Genomic DNA, 21,312 nt, shown 5'->3' with positions numbered 1-21,312 from the left:
AGCCCTTGACATTTTGGCCCCTTCCTTTAAGGTCCTTGCATTTTTATTACAACTGGATGAAAAATTTACATTGGGAATATTTTTGACAAAAACTGCCTCTGGGATTCCATGGAAATCTTCTCATGAACATTTTTGGTTTTGTCCACGTTTGGGAGGGGAGAGTGCAGGGTTCACTGAAATAACCAAAAAGTTGGTTGTCAAAAACTGGAAAATTTTGGCGGTTTGTTTTTTTTAATGAAATTTTGAAAAAATTTCACAAATTTTCAGTGAAAAGAACCAAACCAAACCAAAAATACCTGTTTTCCTTTTACTTGTTCATGGGAAATGCAACACAGCCTGCTCATCTGTAGATTTTGTACATGTAAGCCTGTGGCGGCCTGGTAGCTCTAGGGAAGGAGTTGTCATCTGTTGGGGAGTAGACCTCATTTGCATATTTATTACCAGCTCTCCTAGTGTGACCATTTTGATAAAATACAATTAAGTGTGAGGTATAGGAGTAAAGAAATGTTGTCATCCTTATTGTGTGACAAAAACACAACAGAACTATATGCCTTGAGCAAAGAGTCAGCCTAACCAAAACTTGTGACAAGCACCTCTGGCTAATGGAACTGGGACTACATTGGGCAAACAGGCAGAAGAACTGGAGGGGTGGGGTTTACTTGGTATGGAAGAGTAAATCCCTAGTGGCAAGACTCTGCTTAAGGGTGCTTTATTCCACTAGACACCTTTTGCAGTATAATGGCAGAGCTGAATAAACTCTGTGGGGCACTTAAATCTAGCACTACAGAGCTGTGAGTGCAATATCTAGGTTAACAGCCTGAAGACTCACATCTGCCATTGCAATGAGAGGTAACAGTGGTGAGAGATGACACAAAGGCAATTAGAGGAGGTAGCACAGAGGTGGCATTCCAGGTAGATGTGGTGGCAAGGCAAGAGATTTGGCACAGAGATGGTACCATGGCGTGAGGGGGTACAGTGAGAAATGATGCAGAGGTGGCTGCAAGGCATCTGTTCAAGAAGTCAGCCAACACTTCCCCCTAGGGGCTGGAGATGGGTCTGTTCAAGTGCATGTCCAGGCTCTGGGACTTCACTAACAGCAAACCCTAATTGGGGTGCACCAGAGGGGAAAGGGGCAGGACATGAGATGTCAAAGGGACATTTTTCCATCAGCTATTCATACCAGGAGGTGGAAAAACAGAGGCAAAGGACTACTGCCCAAGACACTGTAGGAGTGGGTGTTTTTCTTACTGTTGGAGGCCCAGTGCAATTTGAGTTGTCTGACCACTATCCTACAGGTCTAGCATAGCTTCAGTTGCTTGCTTGGTTAGTCTGACCCATGTAGCATGACATCTTCCAGTTGGCAGAGATGAATAGGACTACTGAGTAACCTCGTAGGCATCTCAGTTTCTACATACCACGGCACATAAGACAAAATACAGATACAGGTATACTTGCAGCAGCACATAGATAACGGTGATGGGAACAACAAGTTATCCTTGAACATCTGGGGTACACTGTTTCATTGCCAAGGGGCATACTTTTACACTGCCCTTCTTATCACCAAATGTTGTTTTGACGACCCCAAGTATTATGGTGAAAATGGAATGTAGTTAAGGGTGAAAACCCACTGTAGATAATTAGCATATATGATAATGAGTAGAGAGATAATTAGGTGAAGGCTGTTTATGAAAGGGTATAAAAAGTCACTATTTAGACAAAGGGGCACACTCCATCAACACCTGACTCCGCGGGCGGTGCTGCCAGTTGGACCAGAGGCCATTGACTCCCTGGCGGGGCCCCTGAAGAAAGCCGTTCCTGTATATAGCCTTCTGAGTGACTGCTTAGCTCTCCATGCTTAGTGAGTATGATATATTGTAGTTTAGTTTTAGGCTATGTATTTAACTAGTATATTTATAGAAAACCTTGCACATTAAACCTTATTGATCTACAAATCGGGCATACTGTGTCTCACTGGTATCCACACTGATCACAAAGTGTCCAGTAGCAACACTTACTACTTGTATAAACAATTGGTTGATTTAGCATTATTGTATTTTCCCAAATGAATGCTGTGTTCCTTTTCCCCCTTAATAAAGTTTTCTTTGTTTTATACACAGGCTGAGTGCTTGTGTGAGGGGAGGCTTTGCCTGCTGTGTGTGCCCAGGGAAGGTATGTTGTTTTCAGGTGAGAGCTCGACCCAGTGGTGTTTGCTAATTTTAAGAGGGACCAGTGCTTAATTGGTGCCAGGGCTGAAGCCTGGCACCTCTCGGCTTGGCAGTTCGTAGCCCTGGCACCTCTGGGCTTGAGGTGTCAGTTATGAAAGCACAGAAATTGTTTGAGTGCCAGCACCAATTTCATTAGAAATTAAGCACTGCGAGGAACCCCCTAGGTATTTGATCCTCGCCCTTTTTATTCCTGAGAACACCTGGCAGAAGGGTTACATACATCTAAAGTACTATCAAAAGGCTTAACTTAACCACGATGATGTGCCTGTTCCTACACTGAGTAACATGCAATCACAGCATTGTCTCTCTCCCTTCTGTTCATAATCCTCACTCATTCGGTCACATCTAATATTTAGTCTGTCACTCTCCGCGGCACAGACTATGTCTTTCTTTGTCTCAGCTGCTATAAAATAATTAACAATAAAGGAAAACACCAGCTCAAAATGAACTAAGAAGCACATATTTTAAATGCAAAGAAATATTTATTTGACAGATGTGATTAGTAAAGAGCTAACGAGAAACATGTGGTTTTCATTTGTTTCGAAATGAAATCCTGTCTCAAGGTACGTCTACACTGCAGTCAGGGGCATGACCACAGCACATGTAGACATACCTGAGCTGTCTTTGCTCTAATTAATTTGAGAGCTAACAGTAGTGAAGTCATAACAGCAGAGATTTCATCATGAACTACAGAAGCCCTCCTGGGATGCTGGGTACTTACTCAGGCAGCCAGTCTGCACTGAGGCTGGTGTTACTGAGGCTTCACTGCTATGGGTACCAGCAATAGCTAGAACAAAGCTAGCTGAGGTACGTGCATATGTGCTGCAATCACACCTCCCCTGCAGTGTAGACGCAGCCTAAGGGCCCTGTCCAGAACCATGGTGAAAAACAGGAAGGGGTGTGTTTCAGTTGTCTATGCTAGGAAATACACAACAATATTCCACATTCATGGCTCAATCCTGCAGCTCTTACGCACCTGAGTAAGGGTGTAGGATCAAGACCTCAGTTACTGCACAGAAGTTCCCTATGTAGAGTAGCTCGGGGAAGGGTTTTGGATGCCTGTGTGATGGCAGGAGTGGTTAATTTCCCATGCACCCTCCATGTAATTTCTGCCTCCCACAATCAGTCATTAGAATGGATGTGAGTGTTGAAAAATGCCTGCTAGCATCCTCTGTGCCAGCCATCAATGCTGGCAGTACAGCATGAGCACAAGTGCAGCATGTGACACTTATACCATAAAGGACACTGCCATACGCCAGGTGCAAGATGAAGATACACTGCTATACACAAACATGCAGCTCAGCAAAAACAAGACGACTGCCATGTGTCACTTATTTGCTGGTCCCAAGAACCTAACGGTTTTTGAAACCGACATACTATAGCTGTTACTCCAGCTCTCAGCCCTGATATACCCCATGCTGATCTAGGCATCCTGGTACAAACAGAGGGCATGATACATATGTGTATCTATATAGACCAGTACAAAATGGGATTATGCTCCACACAATAACTCCCTTGAGAGCTGTCCATGTAGGCTGCTCCTACGATATGTGCTGTGCAGCCTGCATCTACTGGAACAGAACTGTGTTTATCCAATTATTATATTCAGCAATATATAGTTAGAAAGGATCAAAATCACAATTTTAAGACAAAAGTATTGATTTTCTAGTAATAGTATCTTATGGTTTTGCACAGTCTTTGCACATGCAAGACAGAACATTTTTGTACATGAAGTCAATAGTTTCCCCATTGCAAATAAGAGTACCAGATTGAGCCTGTATTTTATCTTCCTGGCAACAGCAACACTGGCGTTCTTTGTAATTAAAGCTAAAGGGAAGAAAAAAAGTTATCGGTAAAACTGTATTTTTTTGAAATGTTAAATACACTTCAAAATGCCAAGATTTAATGTAAAATTGTTTTTCATAACATGCCCTGAGAGTCTGACATCTCCAAGCAGATAAAGAAGAGTATTTTGCAAGCTGACAGGTCTGGCAGAGTCTGTGTCATTCATGTAGAGATAGGCTTGTAGAAGACTGTGATTTAGAGACACTCCCTAGCATAGGATAATGTTGTATAAATTGGGAGATGTGCCCTACATCAGGTCTAACACCAGCGGCACACCTGGGAATCATTCCTGTCTGTATTTTTAAAGTTCTATTCATTACTCATTCAACAGTGTGGTCTTTAATGAACCCTCTAGATCATTACAATTCATAAGATACCTGTTTGATCAAAACTGTTCACTCAAGGGAATAGAATCTATCTTTGCTATTTGTAAGACTAACTTTGTAAATCAAACCATTTCAATTGTTTTTGTCTCAATTAACTGCTTACTTGCTTATAGATCAGGATGATTCTCCATAAAAGAAACAGCAGAACTGATTAATGTACATGAAGAAAGGAGTTTGTTTTTCCATTTAGTATTAATGTTATGCACATTTAGCCAAATTATTCTGTATCTTAAATTTGCCATGCAACATCCTCTCCTGCCAGCAATGTGAGAAAGAAACTGCAGGGAGGAGCCAGCCAGACTGAAGCCAACAAGGCAGCAGCAGAAAGCACTTCAAGCAAGGACTGCTAGACACTGATGATGACATCAGCAAGCTTTCTACAGTTTTCATTCTGAACATTCCATCCCCTGTGCTGATTGACTGTTTGCTGCAACCCTTTCACTTCCCTCCCTTCCTTGGTCTTTCATAGAATCATAGAAAATTAGGGTTGGAAGAGATCTCAGGAGCTCATCTTATCCAACCCCCTGCTCAAAGCAGGACTAACCCCAACTAAATCATCCCAGCTACACACTGCACCTTAAAACCTCAAACCGCACCTTAAAAACCTCTAAGGATGGAGATTCCAGTTTCCACCACCTCCCTAGGTAACCCATTCCAGTGCTTCACCCCCCTTTCCACCTAGCTAATCTCTTCCTAACAACCCTACTGAAAGGATTTAAATAAAGAAATCAAACCAAAATAATCTCAGAACTAACATGAGGTTTGCTGCCATCATACTGTTCACTTGCTTGTATATTTCCATTTCCCCTATGCTTTGTCTGTCTTGTCTAATTAGAGTGTAAGCTCTTCAGGCCAGGGGCTGGTTTTTATTTATGTTGGTACAGCACGAAGCACAATAGGCCCTATTCTGGGTTGGCCCTTCGGTGCAACATAATTTTGGCTTAAATCTCAAATTTGAGAGGCTGTCATTTGGAAATAAATTTTGCATGATATATATAAACTATTCATTTTTTTCTGAAAATTATTTACTTGTGAACAAAATTCTCTACAAGGTTGTTACAAGGGGAAGGGAGAAAAATTGTTCTTGTTAATCTCTGAGGATAGGACAAGAAGCAATGGGCTTAAATTGCAGCAAGGGAGGTTTATGTTGGACATTAGGAAAAACTTCCTAATTATCGTATAGTTAAGCACTGCAATAAATTGCCAGGGAGGTTGTGAAATCTCTGCTATTGGTTTTTAAGAGCAGGTTAGAAAAACACCTGTCAGAGATCATCTAGATAACATTTAGTCCTGCCTTGAGTGCCAGGGATTGGACTAGAAGATCTCTCAGGGTTTCTTCCCTACAATTCTATTTTGTCAGGGCTGAAATCAAACTATTGTAATAATTCAACCTTTGATGCATAGGTAGAAAAAACAAAATCAAAAGACAAATTCTCCTTGGTTATAAGACCTCTCGCTGTACTTTGTTCTATCTCCATCAAATACTATTCTGTATTTTGTTTTGGAAGTTGCTTGGATAGCTACAGAGAGGTTTTATTTACAGCTTCCCGTAAAGATTTATGCCCGAGTCAAAAATAGAGATAATGGAAGTAGTGAGGAACAAAGGCTCAGATCCCCAAAGACATTTAGGCGTCTAATTCCCATTGATTTCAAAGGGAGATAGGTGCCTAAATATCTTTGAAAATCTGAGGCTAAGCTTCTTGCTCACCGCCGCATGTTCCGCTGTGCAAGAAGATCTTGTGAAAGGAAGGACACTCAGTTCCAATTCTTGGCATTTCCTCTTTGTCATTCCTTTGTAAGGAGCTTTTCCCACTGCAACGTTCCTCTTTTTAATTCAGGAGATGGCTCAAGATCCACACAGATTTTGGGACACCAGAAAGGTTCAGGGCCTCCATGCAGTTGTACTCCCAATGATTGCTAACTCATGCTGTTTACAGAGCATCAACACCTCCCAATTGGATTTCCAGTGGGAAGCCACCAGTCTGCAGGAAAGCAACTGCGCCCAGATTCCAACCCCTTTTAGTCCTGGCTTCAGTCAGCCCCATATTGTATTCATCTGGGGACTTCTCCATGACTAGGCACAGAGGGGACCATGATGTTCACTGAAACCAATTTTCCCTCACCTTTTCCATGATGCTGACTTACAATGGGTTTGTGTCTCCTTCAGTTGTGGAAGCACAGGAGGAAAATAGGGCACTCTGTCTTTTGTAGTATCATCAAAAAAAAAAAAAAAACAACCCAGGGATGGGTGTGTAGCAAGGCTCTGTGGCCTTCCTCGGAGCCTGGGCCCAAGAAAGGGTCATGACACCCCCGCTGGACAGAATCAGGCCCTGCAGGCCCAGCCACCCGGAAGCAGAGGGGCAGAGCCAGGGCCAAGGAGGGAAGTATAAAAGGCAGGCCCAGCAGCTCAGTCAGGGGGAAGCTGCTACTGGAGGCAGAGGTCTTCCAGGTCTTCCCAGAGGCTATGGTCTAGGCCTGACCCAGGCCCTGCCGTGGTTTGGAGCAACCGCCCCACCGACCGGGGCCTCCAAAACCTGCCCAAAGTGCCGGGCCTGAGTGACTGGAGAGGGCTGCCGGGCCCACTGGGTGGGAGAAACCCCATGGCCAGCCCTGACTTGGAGGAGCTGTCGGATGTGGAGGACCCATCGGAGTGGACTAAACCTTATGGGCTGGAGGAACCCCTGGAGCCCTGCGACCTGGAGGAGCTACCCTCCGTGGATGACCCTGAGGAGTTCCCGGACCTGTCACCAGTTGATGGTGAGGGACTCTCAGGATGCCCGCTCGCTGCCTCCCCCAGCGACCCAGAGGGAGACACGTAGATGCAGGTACCCAAGGACTGGGTGGGAGGAAGTAGACCAGGAACAGCGAACTACAAAGCAGCTGAGTGTGACTGAGTCAGTCAGCATGTTGCGGCTAGAGCCCTGCTGACTACGTGGCAACGTGCTTTGCCACTGGTAGGGCCCTGGGCTGGGACGCAGTGGAGTCGGGTGGGTCTGTGTCCCCCACCCCCCTTCCCTAACCACTCAGAGTGCTTGGCATCCTCTGCACTGCTGACCAGAGGACCCCAAGCTGTGTCAGTCCTGCCTGACTGTAAGGCCGGGGGCTTTAGACTAATTTACCTGCCCCACCTGTTTGAGGGCTGGGGGGCTATTGACTCAGTCACCAGCCCTGACTGGTTTGAGGGCTGGGGGGCTGTAAGCCACTTTACTCGCCCCACCTATTGGAAGGCCGGGGGCTACAGACTGCTTCGCCTGCCCCGCCCTGTCTGAGGGCCGGGGGCAATAGACTACGCACCGGCCCCGCCTGTTGGAAGGCCGGGGGCGCCATACAAGCCCTGCCCTACGTGAGAGCCAGGGGGCTACTGACCACTAAAAAAGTCTCTCCCACTTGGGGCCGGGCTGAAAAACTCACAAGCCAAGAGCTTTTTTCCCCCCTCAGACAAAGGCGCTGTGGCCTTCTTCTGAACCTGGGCCCAAAGGAAGGGTCGCGACGCCCCCAGCTGGACTGTGCCACCAGACTACACAGCCTAATAACTTACTTTTCTTTTTTCCTGCAATTATCACTGCATTTTGATGCATTAACTGAAGTGCTACAATGTTTGTAGGTAAACTTTATGACTGTAGGAACCAGCTTGCACATTGTCTCACCTAAAAGAGAAATTACAGTTATAAGTGAAGACTTGTATTGAACTACACTAGTTAAGAAAAATGTGCCATTACTGATTATATTAAATAAAAATTTAGAATGTTCTGCAGATAAGATTGATAGGCAGGGTATTCCAAAATGCCTAGTAAATTTTGGCTGTCCATTATTTTAGGTTCTCAACTTGACATCTGAAAGTGGCTTGATTTTTCAGAGAGTGGGAGCTCAGCTTTCTTAAAAAAACAAAAAAAAAACAAAACACCAAGCTCTTTTAAAGGTAGCTCATGTTAGCCACCTACAATCATTAGTCAATTTGGAAAAATCTTAGCCAACATTTTTACTTACAAGTAGTGTTTTAAATAAGTTTCATCAAAAAAGCAAACTGGGAAACAAATATCACATGGTAAACAGCATCTGAGATCATTCCCATTTAACTTACAAATTGACCACAGAATAATGCCCAATAAGTTTTCAAGCTCAAAAGTTTTTGCTATATCCCTTTTTCGATACCTCACATAGCAGCATGAAGAGTGACTATTGAAGTACAAGGCTAGATTTACAATACGTTTTTTAAAAAGCCAATCATACTTCATTTTAAAACATTTTCAAAAAAATCACATTACAACTTGTTAAATTCAAAGAGCCTCCATAGTAATGAAGCAATTAATATAGGACTAGTACTTCCAATATATATCTGTATATCTCTATATAAGGAGCAAAATACACTTACAGGTACGGAGACAGCAGCAGTCTTTCATATCCCCTTTGCCTTCCTGCAAAGGCAAATAAATAAAAGTTAGCCACTAACTGAAAAGTCTTTTCCATAATATCTGCTAATAGGGCATAATATTGACTGACTATAAATGCTCTATCAAATTAAACTGTTATGAAAAGATAATATTTTCATCCATCCTAAATTTGCAGCCAAGTTCCAGTATAATTCACCTACTTTTAGCTTTTCCATAACTACAGTGGCCTGAAATTCAGGTTTATTCTGATAAGAATTTTCAAGTTAAGAAATTTTATTCAAACTTCGCAGAAGAATTCATCATGCTCTTTTGAAGTTACAGAAAATTACAAATTAACCTAATTGGAGAAAATTGGTTTTATACCTAATGCTTCTTTGTGTCCTTCTAGTTTGAAAAAGGCTCATTACCACCCTGGGAAACTTAACAGAATTAAAAAACTCTTTGGAAACTCATTCACAGGTAATATTTGGGGAAAAAAAATAAAGGAGAGAATGGAGCTAGTAACTCCATCGAGCTCCTCCACGGCAATGTAGCAGTTTATTTTATTTAAAATGTAGCTTGTATCTTCAGTCGACTTCCTAAATTCTATTTAGCATGGCATCCCCACTATGCTGCACTGACAGAAAATGCCTTCCCAGCGATGCAGCGTTACTCTTTTTCCAGGGTGGGGAGGGGGGGAAGGAGGCGGTGGATTTATTAAGTTGATTTCTGGATTGATTGAGCAGGTCTCCACTTCTGCTCAATTGATCCTAAAGAAATCGATCTGACAGCGAATTTGCCACTGTCAGTGAAGACATACCCTCACATCTAGAGTCTCTAGGAACACATGAAGACCAAGGAAAGTAACAGACATTCACAACATCTACTCTGCCTTAATCAATTTTATTAAAGTTATTAACAAAAGTTATATATGCTTGGGTAATAATAAATCCTAAAAATAACCATGCACAAGTTTATAGCTATGGTCATACTGACATCCACCTAGATAGCGTTAAGGTCTGATCGGTTCCTCACAAACTGATCATCAATAGAGAGAGAGTTCCTGCTGGAGTTTTCCCACAGGTAACTCTTTTTCCCAATCCCTCTCTTTTATAATGTGATTCTGACTATAACCAGTACCCCACATGTGTGCGTGAAAGGGTCAACCCTCTTTTTCCTTATCTGTAGGATAAACCCTATATTAATCCAAGAATGTTGGGGTACCCCATTTTTCATAGATTGTTCATAGTTCCTTTTATTCTCATTAGCATTTGTGCACATTGTGTATTCTAAGGTTATGGCACATGTTAGAGAAATGTGACTGCTAGGTATCTTGTAATCAAAAATTGATCTTGCTGTTAATTTTTCGCAATACCACCCATTCGCACATCTTTTCCTCTAATCTCGTGACATTGGATTATTCTTTAGTTACTTACTTCTGTCAAGCATTTCTTAATCCTAAAGCCTAGTATGGGTAAGATAAAAACTTAGGCCTTGTGTTTCTACCCTACCTACTTAGATACCTAATGTATACATGTTACAATTAAGAAAATCTCCAAATATTGAAAAGTATGGAAATGAACAATGAAAGGAAGGTAAATTCTCAAATATACTTACAATTTATACAAAACACTTTTAAATGAATGTACACACAAACTACATAGTGTTCATAAAACACCCCCCAACCCTGAATTCTGCCCATTCCAGAGCCACTCTCCCTCTATCCAGAGAGAAGAAAATTTTAAATGTAACTTTAAATTAAAATGTAACTCACTATATAGAGATATATACACTCCCAGGTTTCTATGAGTTAAACATAATAGCTTTGTTTGATGCATTGGACATTGAGGTCTGTAACCTATGAGTCTAGATTCTCTGCTGCACCGACCCCATTGAATAAAGAAGCTTGTTGTGACTCCCTGATTTTGGGGTTGATCTCATGTCAGCCCTGGTGAAGATTAGAGTAACTCAGAGGCTTCTTTAATCTAGGTCAGCTGACCAGAGCCCTCAGAGATTGTTTGCAGACTGGGGTTGTTGGAGTGCAGTGCACCTCACCACACCTCTCACTAGCTCTACTTTCCCTTTGGATTCCCCCTTGCCTGGAGAACTGAGAAGATAAGCTGCTTTCTTGCCTTTTGCAACACAAAAGCAGTGCCAAGGGATCCAGTCTCCAACGTAAATGTATAGCCCAGTTAAAGTGGGTGAAGGAGGATATCTAGTCTGCACCCAGAAGGTGGGATGGGTGAGTCTCTGGGTCACAATAAAAGGTGAATAGGGAAGGGATAAAGGGATTTCAGCACCATACAAGATGGGGTAGGTTGGGCTTTCTGATTCAATTGAATGAGAAATGTTGTTCCAAGACTGAAGAGAATATAGAAAATAGATATCTTGTGGCCTCTTGACCATAGTATGTGTGGACCTGGGAAGGTTTGAGTCTCTGGTCTGTATATGGAAGATAAGAGGAAAGACATTGATGTCTCTTCTAAAAAATGGGGGAGATGAACTAAAGGATGGTCTGTTGGCCATATGTGGTGGATGGGTGCTGGTTTGTAAGAGTTTGTAGCATATCATACTAACCAATGGAAAGGGAGCTCCCTTGTTTGTTCGTGACACTGATGAGGCATAAGTAGGGCATAGGCCTTGCACTGGTCCTTTACACAGGGATTAATTTCATTCTGAATAAATTAATTAGTGTATGAGCATGACTGTCATCAAATGCTTAAATCACTTAATAGTCTAATAGCTTAGTTACATATGGCAAAATATTCATGGACTAAAGTACTTGTTGAAAAATGGTGATATTTGTTGAATGATGTATTTGTCAAACACTATTCAGTCAGCTCTAGTTGGCAGTACACTTCTTCCTGAGGGGGGCTGTGACCCTTCCGTGCCTAGGGCAGCCACCTGAGAATGCCAAGGTCAGGGCAGGCTGCAAAAGGAGAGTAGGTTCTCCCAGTGCTGGTGGGTAGCACTGAAGCCAGACTTCCCCACCAGCCACAAATGGTGCTTCTGATTCCACCAAACTGGTTATCAAGAAGCCAGTACACTAATACACACAGCCCCCTTTACTGCATTCCAGTCTCCGGCTCCCAATCAGCCACTAGGTCCAATAAAGAGACCAGTTATTTAAACTCTGTGCTCTTTACCAATAAGGTTCCCTCTGACCCCAAAGGGTCAGCCACAATACCAGATCAATATATGTTTGGATCTTACCCAAAATACCACGCTGCCAGCCAATCCTTTAGTAACTAAAACTAAAGGTTTATAATAAGAAAGAAACAAACTATAAGAGAAATGTTAAAGGATTAGAGCAATCACATACATACAAGTCCATATACATCAGATTTCTAGAAGAATTGTGGAGTTGCAGGCTTGTACAGTTCCTCTGGTATACATCCAACACCTAGATGGGTCTAAGTCCTTCGGTTCAGTTGCAAAATTAATTGATCCAGAGGTAGGTGTGTGTCTGTAGCCGAACAAGAACAAACACAAGATGGAGTCTGTGGCTTGGCCTTATATACTCTCTGGTCTTGTGGAATATTACAAGAACTAAAATGGAGTCCAGAGTCACATGGGCCAATCCTGGTAACTCTTCAGGTATGCCTTTAGTTTCTTCCTGGGCCCCTTGCATTTGTAAAGGTTTTGATGGGCCATTAAGCAGGCTATTGTCCTGCCGCCTCTCTGTCTGGGGAGTATCCCAGCCAGCACAATTTGAAAAACAGATATATTAAATATAACCATAATTTCCATTTCACATATAACATGAACGTAAGTATTATCATCTTACTCAGCACATTATATTCTTTCTAACAGTACCTGACATGGCGTATCTCACATGAATTATGATTTTGACATATTTATGTTAACCATATGTTAAATGCACCCTCCCCCCAGTATAACTAGCATGACACCCCCAATGTGAGATTGGTGTAGGAAGGAGTAATCGGAGCTCCTGAATACACCTCAAGGCCCCCCTCATTCAGACGGCGTGACACCCCCCCATGCGAAAGTGATACAGAAAGGAGTGTCCCTAGACCAGTGTTTCTCAAATGGTGTTCTGCCGAGAGCAGCTGCTCTCCGCTCCGCCGAAAAAGGGAAGATGTCCCGGATTTTTCGGCAGAGGGCATCGAGTGTAAGTGTAATTTAATTGAGAAACGCTGACCTAGTTGTTTGTATATAATTTGCTTATTTCGACATTTTTTTTGGCCCCATATGTAAAAATACTGTTAAGAGTTTGGGGGGTTCTGCAATTATTTATCGAGTTCAAAAGGGTTCCGTGGCCAAATTTAATTGAGAAACACTGCCCTAGACATTGCTGAGTGCATCACAGAAACTTTCCCTCTTCAGTTTTTAACATGTTTCAAGGGTTTTACAAAGTATCAGGCACATGGTACTTTCTTACAGATTCTGGCATTAGTCACAAATTACAAGACTTAACATTGGCTATAATATTAACATAAAATCACGTTTAGCCAAAACAGGCTTTTCTTTGTAAGGTTCACTATGGAGGTAACAATGTTATTCAATCCTTTACACACCTTTGTAAAGGTTCAGTTATCTCAATAGTGGGTTTCTGGTGCATAATTTATGCTCCTCTTGTGAGGTCTTGTAAATCCTCCCTAAACTGTGACACACACTCCCCCACTGGTTGTTCTGTCACCTCTACATTACCCTTTCAGGAACCACAAATCAGATCCAGGGGTCCCCTGACCTGCTTCCCATAAAGCAGCTCAGAAGGAGCAAACCCTGTAGATTCTTGGGGTAGACTTTGTACGCATACAGCAGATAAGGTAACAAGACACTCCAGTTATTCTGGCGTCTGTCCACATACATTTTTAGCATGGTCTTCAATGTCCCATTAAATCGTTCTACCAAGCCATTGGTGTCTGTATGATAAGGGGCAGCTTTCAGATGACTTATTTCACACCTTTCCCATAGCTGCTCAAACACAACTGACATACAATTGGCATCCCGGTCTGACAAGATTCCCTTGGGAAACTCCACCCTGCTAAAAATCGTAAACAGAACTGAGGCCGCTATCTCAGCCTTAACATCAGATAAAGTCACAGCCTCAGAGTACCCGGTGGCAAAATCCACCCACACCAGAATATACTTCCCATTTCTGGAAGGTTTAGGGAGTGGCCCCACAATATCCACAGACACACTGGCAAACACCACCCCAATAATGGGCAAAGGCTGCAGGGGTACTTTCTTAGGACCCTTCAAACTCTTGTGTTTCTGACACAAAATCACAGATTCTGCAATAACTCCTCACTGTGTCAGACAGGTAAGGCCAATAAAAGTTTTGTTTCAGCCTGTCACAACTTTCTCCTATGCCTAGATGTCCTGCAAAGGGATCATTGTGAGCCAACTTTAACAGTTCAATTTCCTATCCCTCAGGCACTAAGTTGATGGCAGTTTTTATCATGAGGCTGCTTTTTCCCTGGAGGGAATTCTTTTCATGCATGAGGGCTTGCTATACAAAATCTGCCTGCTCCCCCTGCTGGGGCTAGGCTTTGGGCCCCCACTCTGGCCCTTTCCAAAGAAACATCTCCTCTTGGAGCCCTAACAAACTCATTCTGAATTTAAATTCAGAGCCATCTCAGGCACATCCAACCCACTTTCAGCTGGCCCCCCTTGAGCTGAGTCCTCCGTGCTAACAGCTATATGTGGATTTTCCTTCCCCCTGTTGGGCAGGTAATTTACATCCCCCCCCCACCTCACTCACTCACTCACTCACACACACACACACACACACACACACACACACCTAACTCTTATCCATTTAAAATCTGGGCTAGGTTTTAAAGAGATATTCACCATTTTCACCAGCATCTCATCAACAGGGTTTTGATGTTCCTTCATCGCCAATCTCTGACTCCACATAGTGGACTCAGGTACATTTGGGGCTAAGAGACTACAAGATATATTCAAAGCATTGAGAGGCAAGAGTTCACCTGTCACCCCCTGCATTCTCAGGAGTTCAATTTCACATCTGTCCTCCTGTGTAGCTCTAGCTGCCCATTCTTTCCTCTGAAATTGAGACACTATCTGTTCACTTACAGAGCTGACAGCCTGGAGACATTCAGGTACCAACATCATTGCCTTCCCACTATAATGATTAAGCACAGCCATTTGGCTACAAGGCTGTTTAATCTTTCCAATGATTTCCACTCCATCTGGAGCCTTCTCCAAGATATTCAAACTAGACCTTTTTAAAACAAAGTCAGTGAATCCATCCACCTGTGAAAAGCTCTGGCAGTTATCAACTAAACCAAATCTTTTAACATACAAACCGTTGCCTACAGGCAGTGACTCATCCTGACCTAACAATCAATTTGCTTTCACACCCTTCAGTTGCAGAACACTGCTTGCAAAAGCCATCCCGAGGTTTTATTTCTTCATGATCTGTTTTAGGCAACACTCCCTCTTTCACAGACATTTCCTTTTTCTCTTCAACTAAAGGTTGCTTTAAAGAAACATTTCCCTGAGGCCTAACAGACTCTTTCTGGGTTTCAGTTAAGTCCAAAACCACTTTTGGTACAACAACTGACCAACCCTCCGAACTTTTGGAAACTGGGGTAGCTCTCTCCATGGGCAAGCCTTTACCCCCACCAGACACAGGTTTAGGAACACTTCCTTCCTGGGTCTTAGTTGAACCCACCTCTGGTCCAACTGACAAATCCTCCACCAGCATAAGCTGCAAGGCACTCTCTGCCTGCTCCACAGACAGAATACTGGAGATTTTCTCTCCCCCAGCAGATAAACTGCTATTCTGGACATACAAGCTACTATTTTCCACAATCCCAAGGCTAGAGGCACTCTCTTCCTTGTCACAGCATACTTGGCTAGACACATACAACTGCTCACAGTCATGCACCCCCCTTCACAAATTTTCCCATTGATTACAGGTAACACAGGAGACTTACATTTATACTCCCTCTGGGACTGGGTGACATTAACCCAATTACATATATTTATCATTATCAAACATATTAAAACTGCTAAAAACTGGAAAGATTTTCTCCCAATCGCTGTTAAGAGGAGCTGGGATTCCAGAAAGATACAGTTTCTGCTTTTCCAGGATCTGGAGTTGGGCTTTTTCCATCTGCCTTTGATGAGCCCTCTCATCTGCCTCATCTTTTCTTTTTATCCTCAGCCAATTTTTCCTCAAGTTTTCTTTGGATTTCACATTTATATCTGGAAATTCCTTCCTCAGCTTCTAGTCTCAGCTTGGAAATTCTTGCCTCATATGATCTCTGCTCCCTCATCTTGACTAACTTTAATCCCTAACACTCTCAATATCAAATTTTAAAATTTGGAATAGCGTGAGGTTCTGATCCAAAACCCAAATGTTCTGGTTCTGTGGATCCTGTTATGACTACGCCACTGTGACCCATCCCATGCCCAGGGTAGCCACCTGAAAATGCCAAGGTCAGGGCAGGCTGCAAACGGAGAGCAGATTCTCCCAGTACTGGTAGGTGACACTGAAGTCAGGCTTCCCAACCAGACACAAACTGCGCTTCTGAATCCCACAGAAGCCAGTATACAAATGCACACAGCCCCCTTTACTGCATTTCAGCCTCTGGCTCCCAATTAGCCACTGGGTCCAGTAAAGAGACCAGTTATTTAAACTTCACACTCTTTACTAAAAAGGTTCCCTCTGACCCCAAAGGGTCAGCTACAGCACCAGATCAATATAAGTTCGGATCTTACCCAAAATACCATGCTGCCAGCCAATCCTTTAGTAACTAAAACTAAAGGGTTATTTTAAAAAGAAATAAACCATAAGAGAAATGTTAAAGAATTAGAGTAATCAGATACATACAAATGATTAAAAGTCCATATACATCAGGTTTCTAGAAGAATTGTGGCATTGCAGGCTTGTATAGTTCCTCTGGTATACATCCAACACCTAGATGGGTCTAAGTCCTTTGGTTCAGTTGCAAAATGAATTGATCCAGAGGTAGGTGTGTGTCTGTAGCTAAACAGGAACAAACACAAGATGGAGTCTGTGCTTGGCCTTATATACCCTCTGGCCCTGGCCATGTGGTCTTGTGGAATGTTACAAGATCTAAAATGGAGTCCAGAGTCACATGGGCCAATCTTGGTAACTCTTCAGGTATGCCTTTAGTTTCTTCCTGGGCCCCTTGCATTTGTAAAAGTTTTGATGGGCCATTAAGCGGGCTATTATCCTGCCGCCTCTCTGTCTGGGGAGTATCCCAGCCAGCACAGTTTGAAATACAGATATATTAAATATATCCATAATTTCAATTTCACATAACACATGAACATAAGTATTGTCATCTTACTTAGTATATTATAGCCTTTCTAACAGTACCTAACATGGCATATCTTACATGAATTATTATGATTTTGACATACTCATGTCAAACAATATACTAAATACGTGAGAGGGGCTAGGAAGCAATAGCATTTCACAGCGTGGAAGAGCATGAAGCCTTCTTGGAAATGATACAAAGAAATGTCAGAGACTATTTGCTAACTAACTTCTTAGTACAAAGGTTTCCTATCTACTCCATGCCAGAAGCTTTCTGAGAGTTTTAAGACAGGGAACATGAAAAGAAAACACCCGTGTTGCAGGGCTGGGCTCCTTCATCTTGGTAAGCTTACTGCAAACAGTCCCCACACAGAGCTGTAGCAAGGTCAACACCCAGAGCTGTATTTACAGTTCCCCACAGCTCAAGATGCTTACATTTTCCCTAGGTACAGTGTAAGTAGGGGACAAGATCTCACCTTTCAAAGAGCCTAGACTTCTGTAGTCCTTCTTTCTAAACTAACTCTTCCACTTCCGGTCTCTCTTTTAGCTTTCCTCAGCTGACAAGCTGAGCCACTTTGTTAATTATTCAGTCTTTAACCCAATATCTCCCTAATTTTCCCCATGTGGGGAAATGGCAAGGGTCCAGAGTGATGAGTTAGCCTAATGCTATTCACCCTCTGTCACAGCCTGCTTTACTTCGGATAGTTTTACCTGTTAACTGACTGAGCATTTGTACCTGAAATGCCAAAACGTACCTCAAATATGAACCACATCATATATATCAGATATTAATTTGGCCCATTGAGTCAACTAAGTAGCTTGTGTTGCTGTTTTCCTCTTATATACACTGCAATGTAGCATGCAATGGGATAAAAGCAAGTCCAGGGGGTAGAAGCAATGAAGGTCTGCAATAGCTACTGTACACTCCAGTTTGATGCTACCTGATTCATTTTCCCAAAGCTCATTGTAGTGCTGAAGATGAAGTGAGAAATTCAATTGTCAAAATGTGATGCAATTAGAAAGGCACCACTGGGGCCTTTTTTTTTTTTTCATGGAGATGTCCTGTTAGGTGCTTTAGAACGTTTTTCCTGTGTCAGGAGAAGGGAGTCTCTAACAAATAGAGAGAGTAACTTCAGCAGGAGCAAAGTCATCTTTGTATTCTCCCCCTCCTGCCCTACCCCATGCTTAGCTGCTGATGAGAAATGTGCCAGCTCTACCAATGTCAGTTTTCATGACTGCTCCTCTTCAATAGCTGGGATCACTGCACCACTTTCATGTGTTCACTGTTTCAATTATTAGCATTTCTTCACATTTAATACATTTTAAAACATCACACATTTATTAACATACATTCCTACTTGTATCTTTATATCATACTATCTGATTAAGGTTAAATCCAGGTCCCACAGAAATCAAGGATGAGTATTATCCTGGCGGTCAATGGGGCCAATTTGGCTCATAAAGAATATCAGGAAAGGGGCCCACATAGACCTCCAGAATAGTAGCTGATGCCATTGTGCAGGTGCATCTGAGGAGGATGTAAAACCAGGATGAAGCAAGAACTGCTTATATTGTCAGGTAGATAAGCAAACATCGAACAGGCTGTGTAAATGTCAAAAGACATACAGTTTTAAAATAGATTTTAGTTTGAATTCCAACATCTAAGTAATTAAAAAAGCTGATAAAATATATCCTTACATTTTTCATTATCATGCCGTTCACTATTTTGCCCAGGGTCAAAATAATTAGTAAATATCAAGTGGATGTTTTCCCATTTTTACTTAACTATAAATAAGTGACTCCATGCATCATAAAATAATACAATAATATTATATAATAATGTTCTAAACTCCTGAGGTAATATTGGGTTGTCACTGTAGAATATTGTTGGTGTTTGATATTTGTTTTAAATAGTGTCTCCTTCAGAACATAGTAAGTGCAAAGCAGACAGGACCTTGGTTTATAAGAACGCATTCAAAAGATCCTCAGCCAGTAAACTACATGAAACTTATTTTTTTCCCTCCTTGGAAGCATGAACAGCTAAACTGACACTTCTGGGAATATAATTTATGGTTCCATGGAAATAGGTATTTAAAATCTGATATTTAGACCACTAAGCTAGCTCTTCTGGGAAACTATTTAAATATATCAGCATATACATGTTAATACATAATTCAACTATGGTACAATGACAGTGACATGTAAACTTTCACTTATTTTAAGAAGTTGTCAGTGGCCATCATTGTAACATCTGAAGGCTGTACAACATTAAAAAAATCACACAAAAAAGTCAAATGCAAAAACTTTAGAGTATAATCCCTCCTTTCCATGATCCCTGAAAGTATGAGTGATGCAAAAACAGCATAAAATAAAACACAGTGATATAATTCTTCTAGGCTACACATATACAAACAACAAATACACATTTTAATTTCTATTTCTCTCTCTCTCTCTTGTTCTCTACAATATTTTAATTGGACTGGAAATGGAGAGAAGCAGCACAAATGGCCCCGTCTGCTTTCCCGGTCTCACCTTAATACATGGAGGACTGGTAGTGGAAGCATCGACACCATTAGACTGAAGCAGCGGGAAACATATGGAAAACCAGCAAAGCCAAACACAGAGGAAGCCAACAGCAAACACTGAGAGGGGGAAATATCTCTTGCCTTCAAATGCCATTGTTATAGAGGCAACTGGTTTGGGGGACGTGAAAAGTGAGCTTTCCTTTGTCTGCTCTTTATGTGCTATTGCTCCTCAACAGGAAGAGTTCTAATATTCCTCTGCTCACATATACCCTGCCCCTTCCTTCTAATTGGACAACTGTGTAAATGAGCCCAAGTCCATTGCACTGGGGAGGAGGGAGATAAGGAGCCCAGAAATGGGTGACAGAGGATAGATAGATAGATATGAGTCTTGCTATAGAATGAGGAAAGCAACCTGCATCAGAGAGTATGATGCCTGATTTTAGAGGTTAGTATATTATTATAGGCTTGCCAATTGATCTGACTAGAAGATAATAAGGTTCTTGTCCCAGAATCAGTTACACAAATTAAATGTAGTGAGTTCAATATCCTATAAGGACACTTGGATGTATGGCAAGGACACTCACACTGAAGACAAAACATAGCTTTAAAGACTTTTATTAAAATAAATGGAAAAGCTCCAAAAGCTCCAAACCACAGAGCCAAAAGGGATATAGTACTGGGAGCACTGGTGGAATCATTATTTGCAAAAGCGCCTAGATTACCATATCCAAACCCATCCCTGGGGACCTGGTGGTAAGAGACAAAGGGCCAGCTCACATCTGGCAGGCCAAATAAGTCTGATGGTCCAAGTTCCTAAATGCCTGAGATTGATGATGAATCATAGAGCTGGAGGGTCAAATGCTGAGTAGCTAAGTTAACAATAATCAGCTAAGAGACTCAAAAGCTAAAGGGAAAACTCAGAGAAGTAGAAGAAGTAGCAGAATAATGCAAATGCCAGGGTTCTCAACCTTTTTCTTTCTGAACCCCTCCCCCCCCCCCACCTCTCCCCAACATGCTATAAAAACTCCAGGGCCTGGGGGATGGCCTCAGGGCTTCAGCCAGAGGGGGAGAGGGACAGCTCAGGGCTCCAAGCTTCAGCCACAGGGAGGAGGGCGGGGGAGGGGCTTCTGCCCCACGGGGTGGCAGGGCTGGAGACTCCAGCCATGGAGTGGTTTGGCTTGGGATTCTGGGCTTCAGCCACAGGGCTGGGGGGAGGCACGGGAGTGAGTCGGGGGATTCTGCTGCAGAGCAGCGAAGCTCATGGCTTCTGTCCCACAGGGCATCTGGGCTCCAAGCTTCAGCTGCAGGGTGCCAGGGCTCAGGATACTGAGCTTTCTGCCCTGGGCCCCAGCAAGTCTAAAGCTGGACCTGTTCCCGGACACCCTGAAACCAGTTTGCACCTTCCTCCCTCAGGGGGCCACAGATCCCTGGTTGAGAACCACTGTTAATGCCTCATGGTGGTTTGCATTTTTAGGGCCTAAGCACTATCATGAATATTCATGCCAATACCCAACCTTCCATGCCCAAATCTAACTTCCTCCCCCACATAATATTGGGGTACAATTATTCTATAGGCTAGAATATCCATACACATTAATGTCAATTAACTCATTCTCAAACCTGCCACTTCTTGCCCAAACTAGTTTATGGTGGTTACTTCCACATTACTGCAGTGTTCCA

At 42.6% G+C, this 21,312-nt stretch overlaps 1 protein-coding gene across 1 annotated transcript; it reads right to left on the bottom strand.

Annotated features, from left to right (window-relative positions):
• Nucleotides 1–2,552: 2,552 nt before the first annotated feature.
• On the bottom strand, nt 2,553–19,702 carry MUC19 (mucin 19, oligomeric). The gene is made up of 4 exons (XM_067564433.1): nt 19,640–19,702; nt 8,829–8,871; nt 7,995–8,103; nt 2,553–4,052 (listed from the first exon to the last, which is right to left on the bottom strand). Exons 2-4 carry the CDS (start codon nt 8,854–8,856, stop codon nt 3,905–3,907), a joined length of 285 nt encoding a protein of 94 aa, XP_067420534.1. The 5' UTR covers nt 8,857–8,871; nt 19,640–19,702; the 3' UTR covers nt 2,553–3,904.
• Nucleotides 19,703–21,312: the final 1,610 nt, after the last annotated feature.

This window comes from Emydura macquarii, unplaced genomic scaffold (genome assembly GCF_026122565.2).
Source record: "Emydura macquarii macquarii isolate MOO-44397 ecotype Brisbane River unplaced genomic scaffold, CSIRO-AGI_Emac_v2 contig_2636, whole genome shotgun sequence".
NCBI classification, from domain to species: Eukaryota; Metazoa; Chordata; order Testudines; family Chelidae; genus Emydura; species Emydura macquarii.
This window is presented reverse-complemented; position numbering and strand designations above follow the sequence as displayed.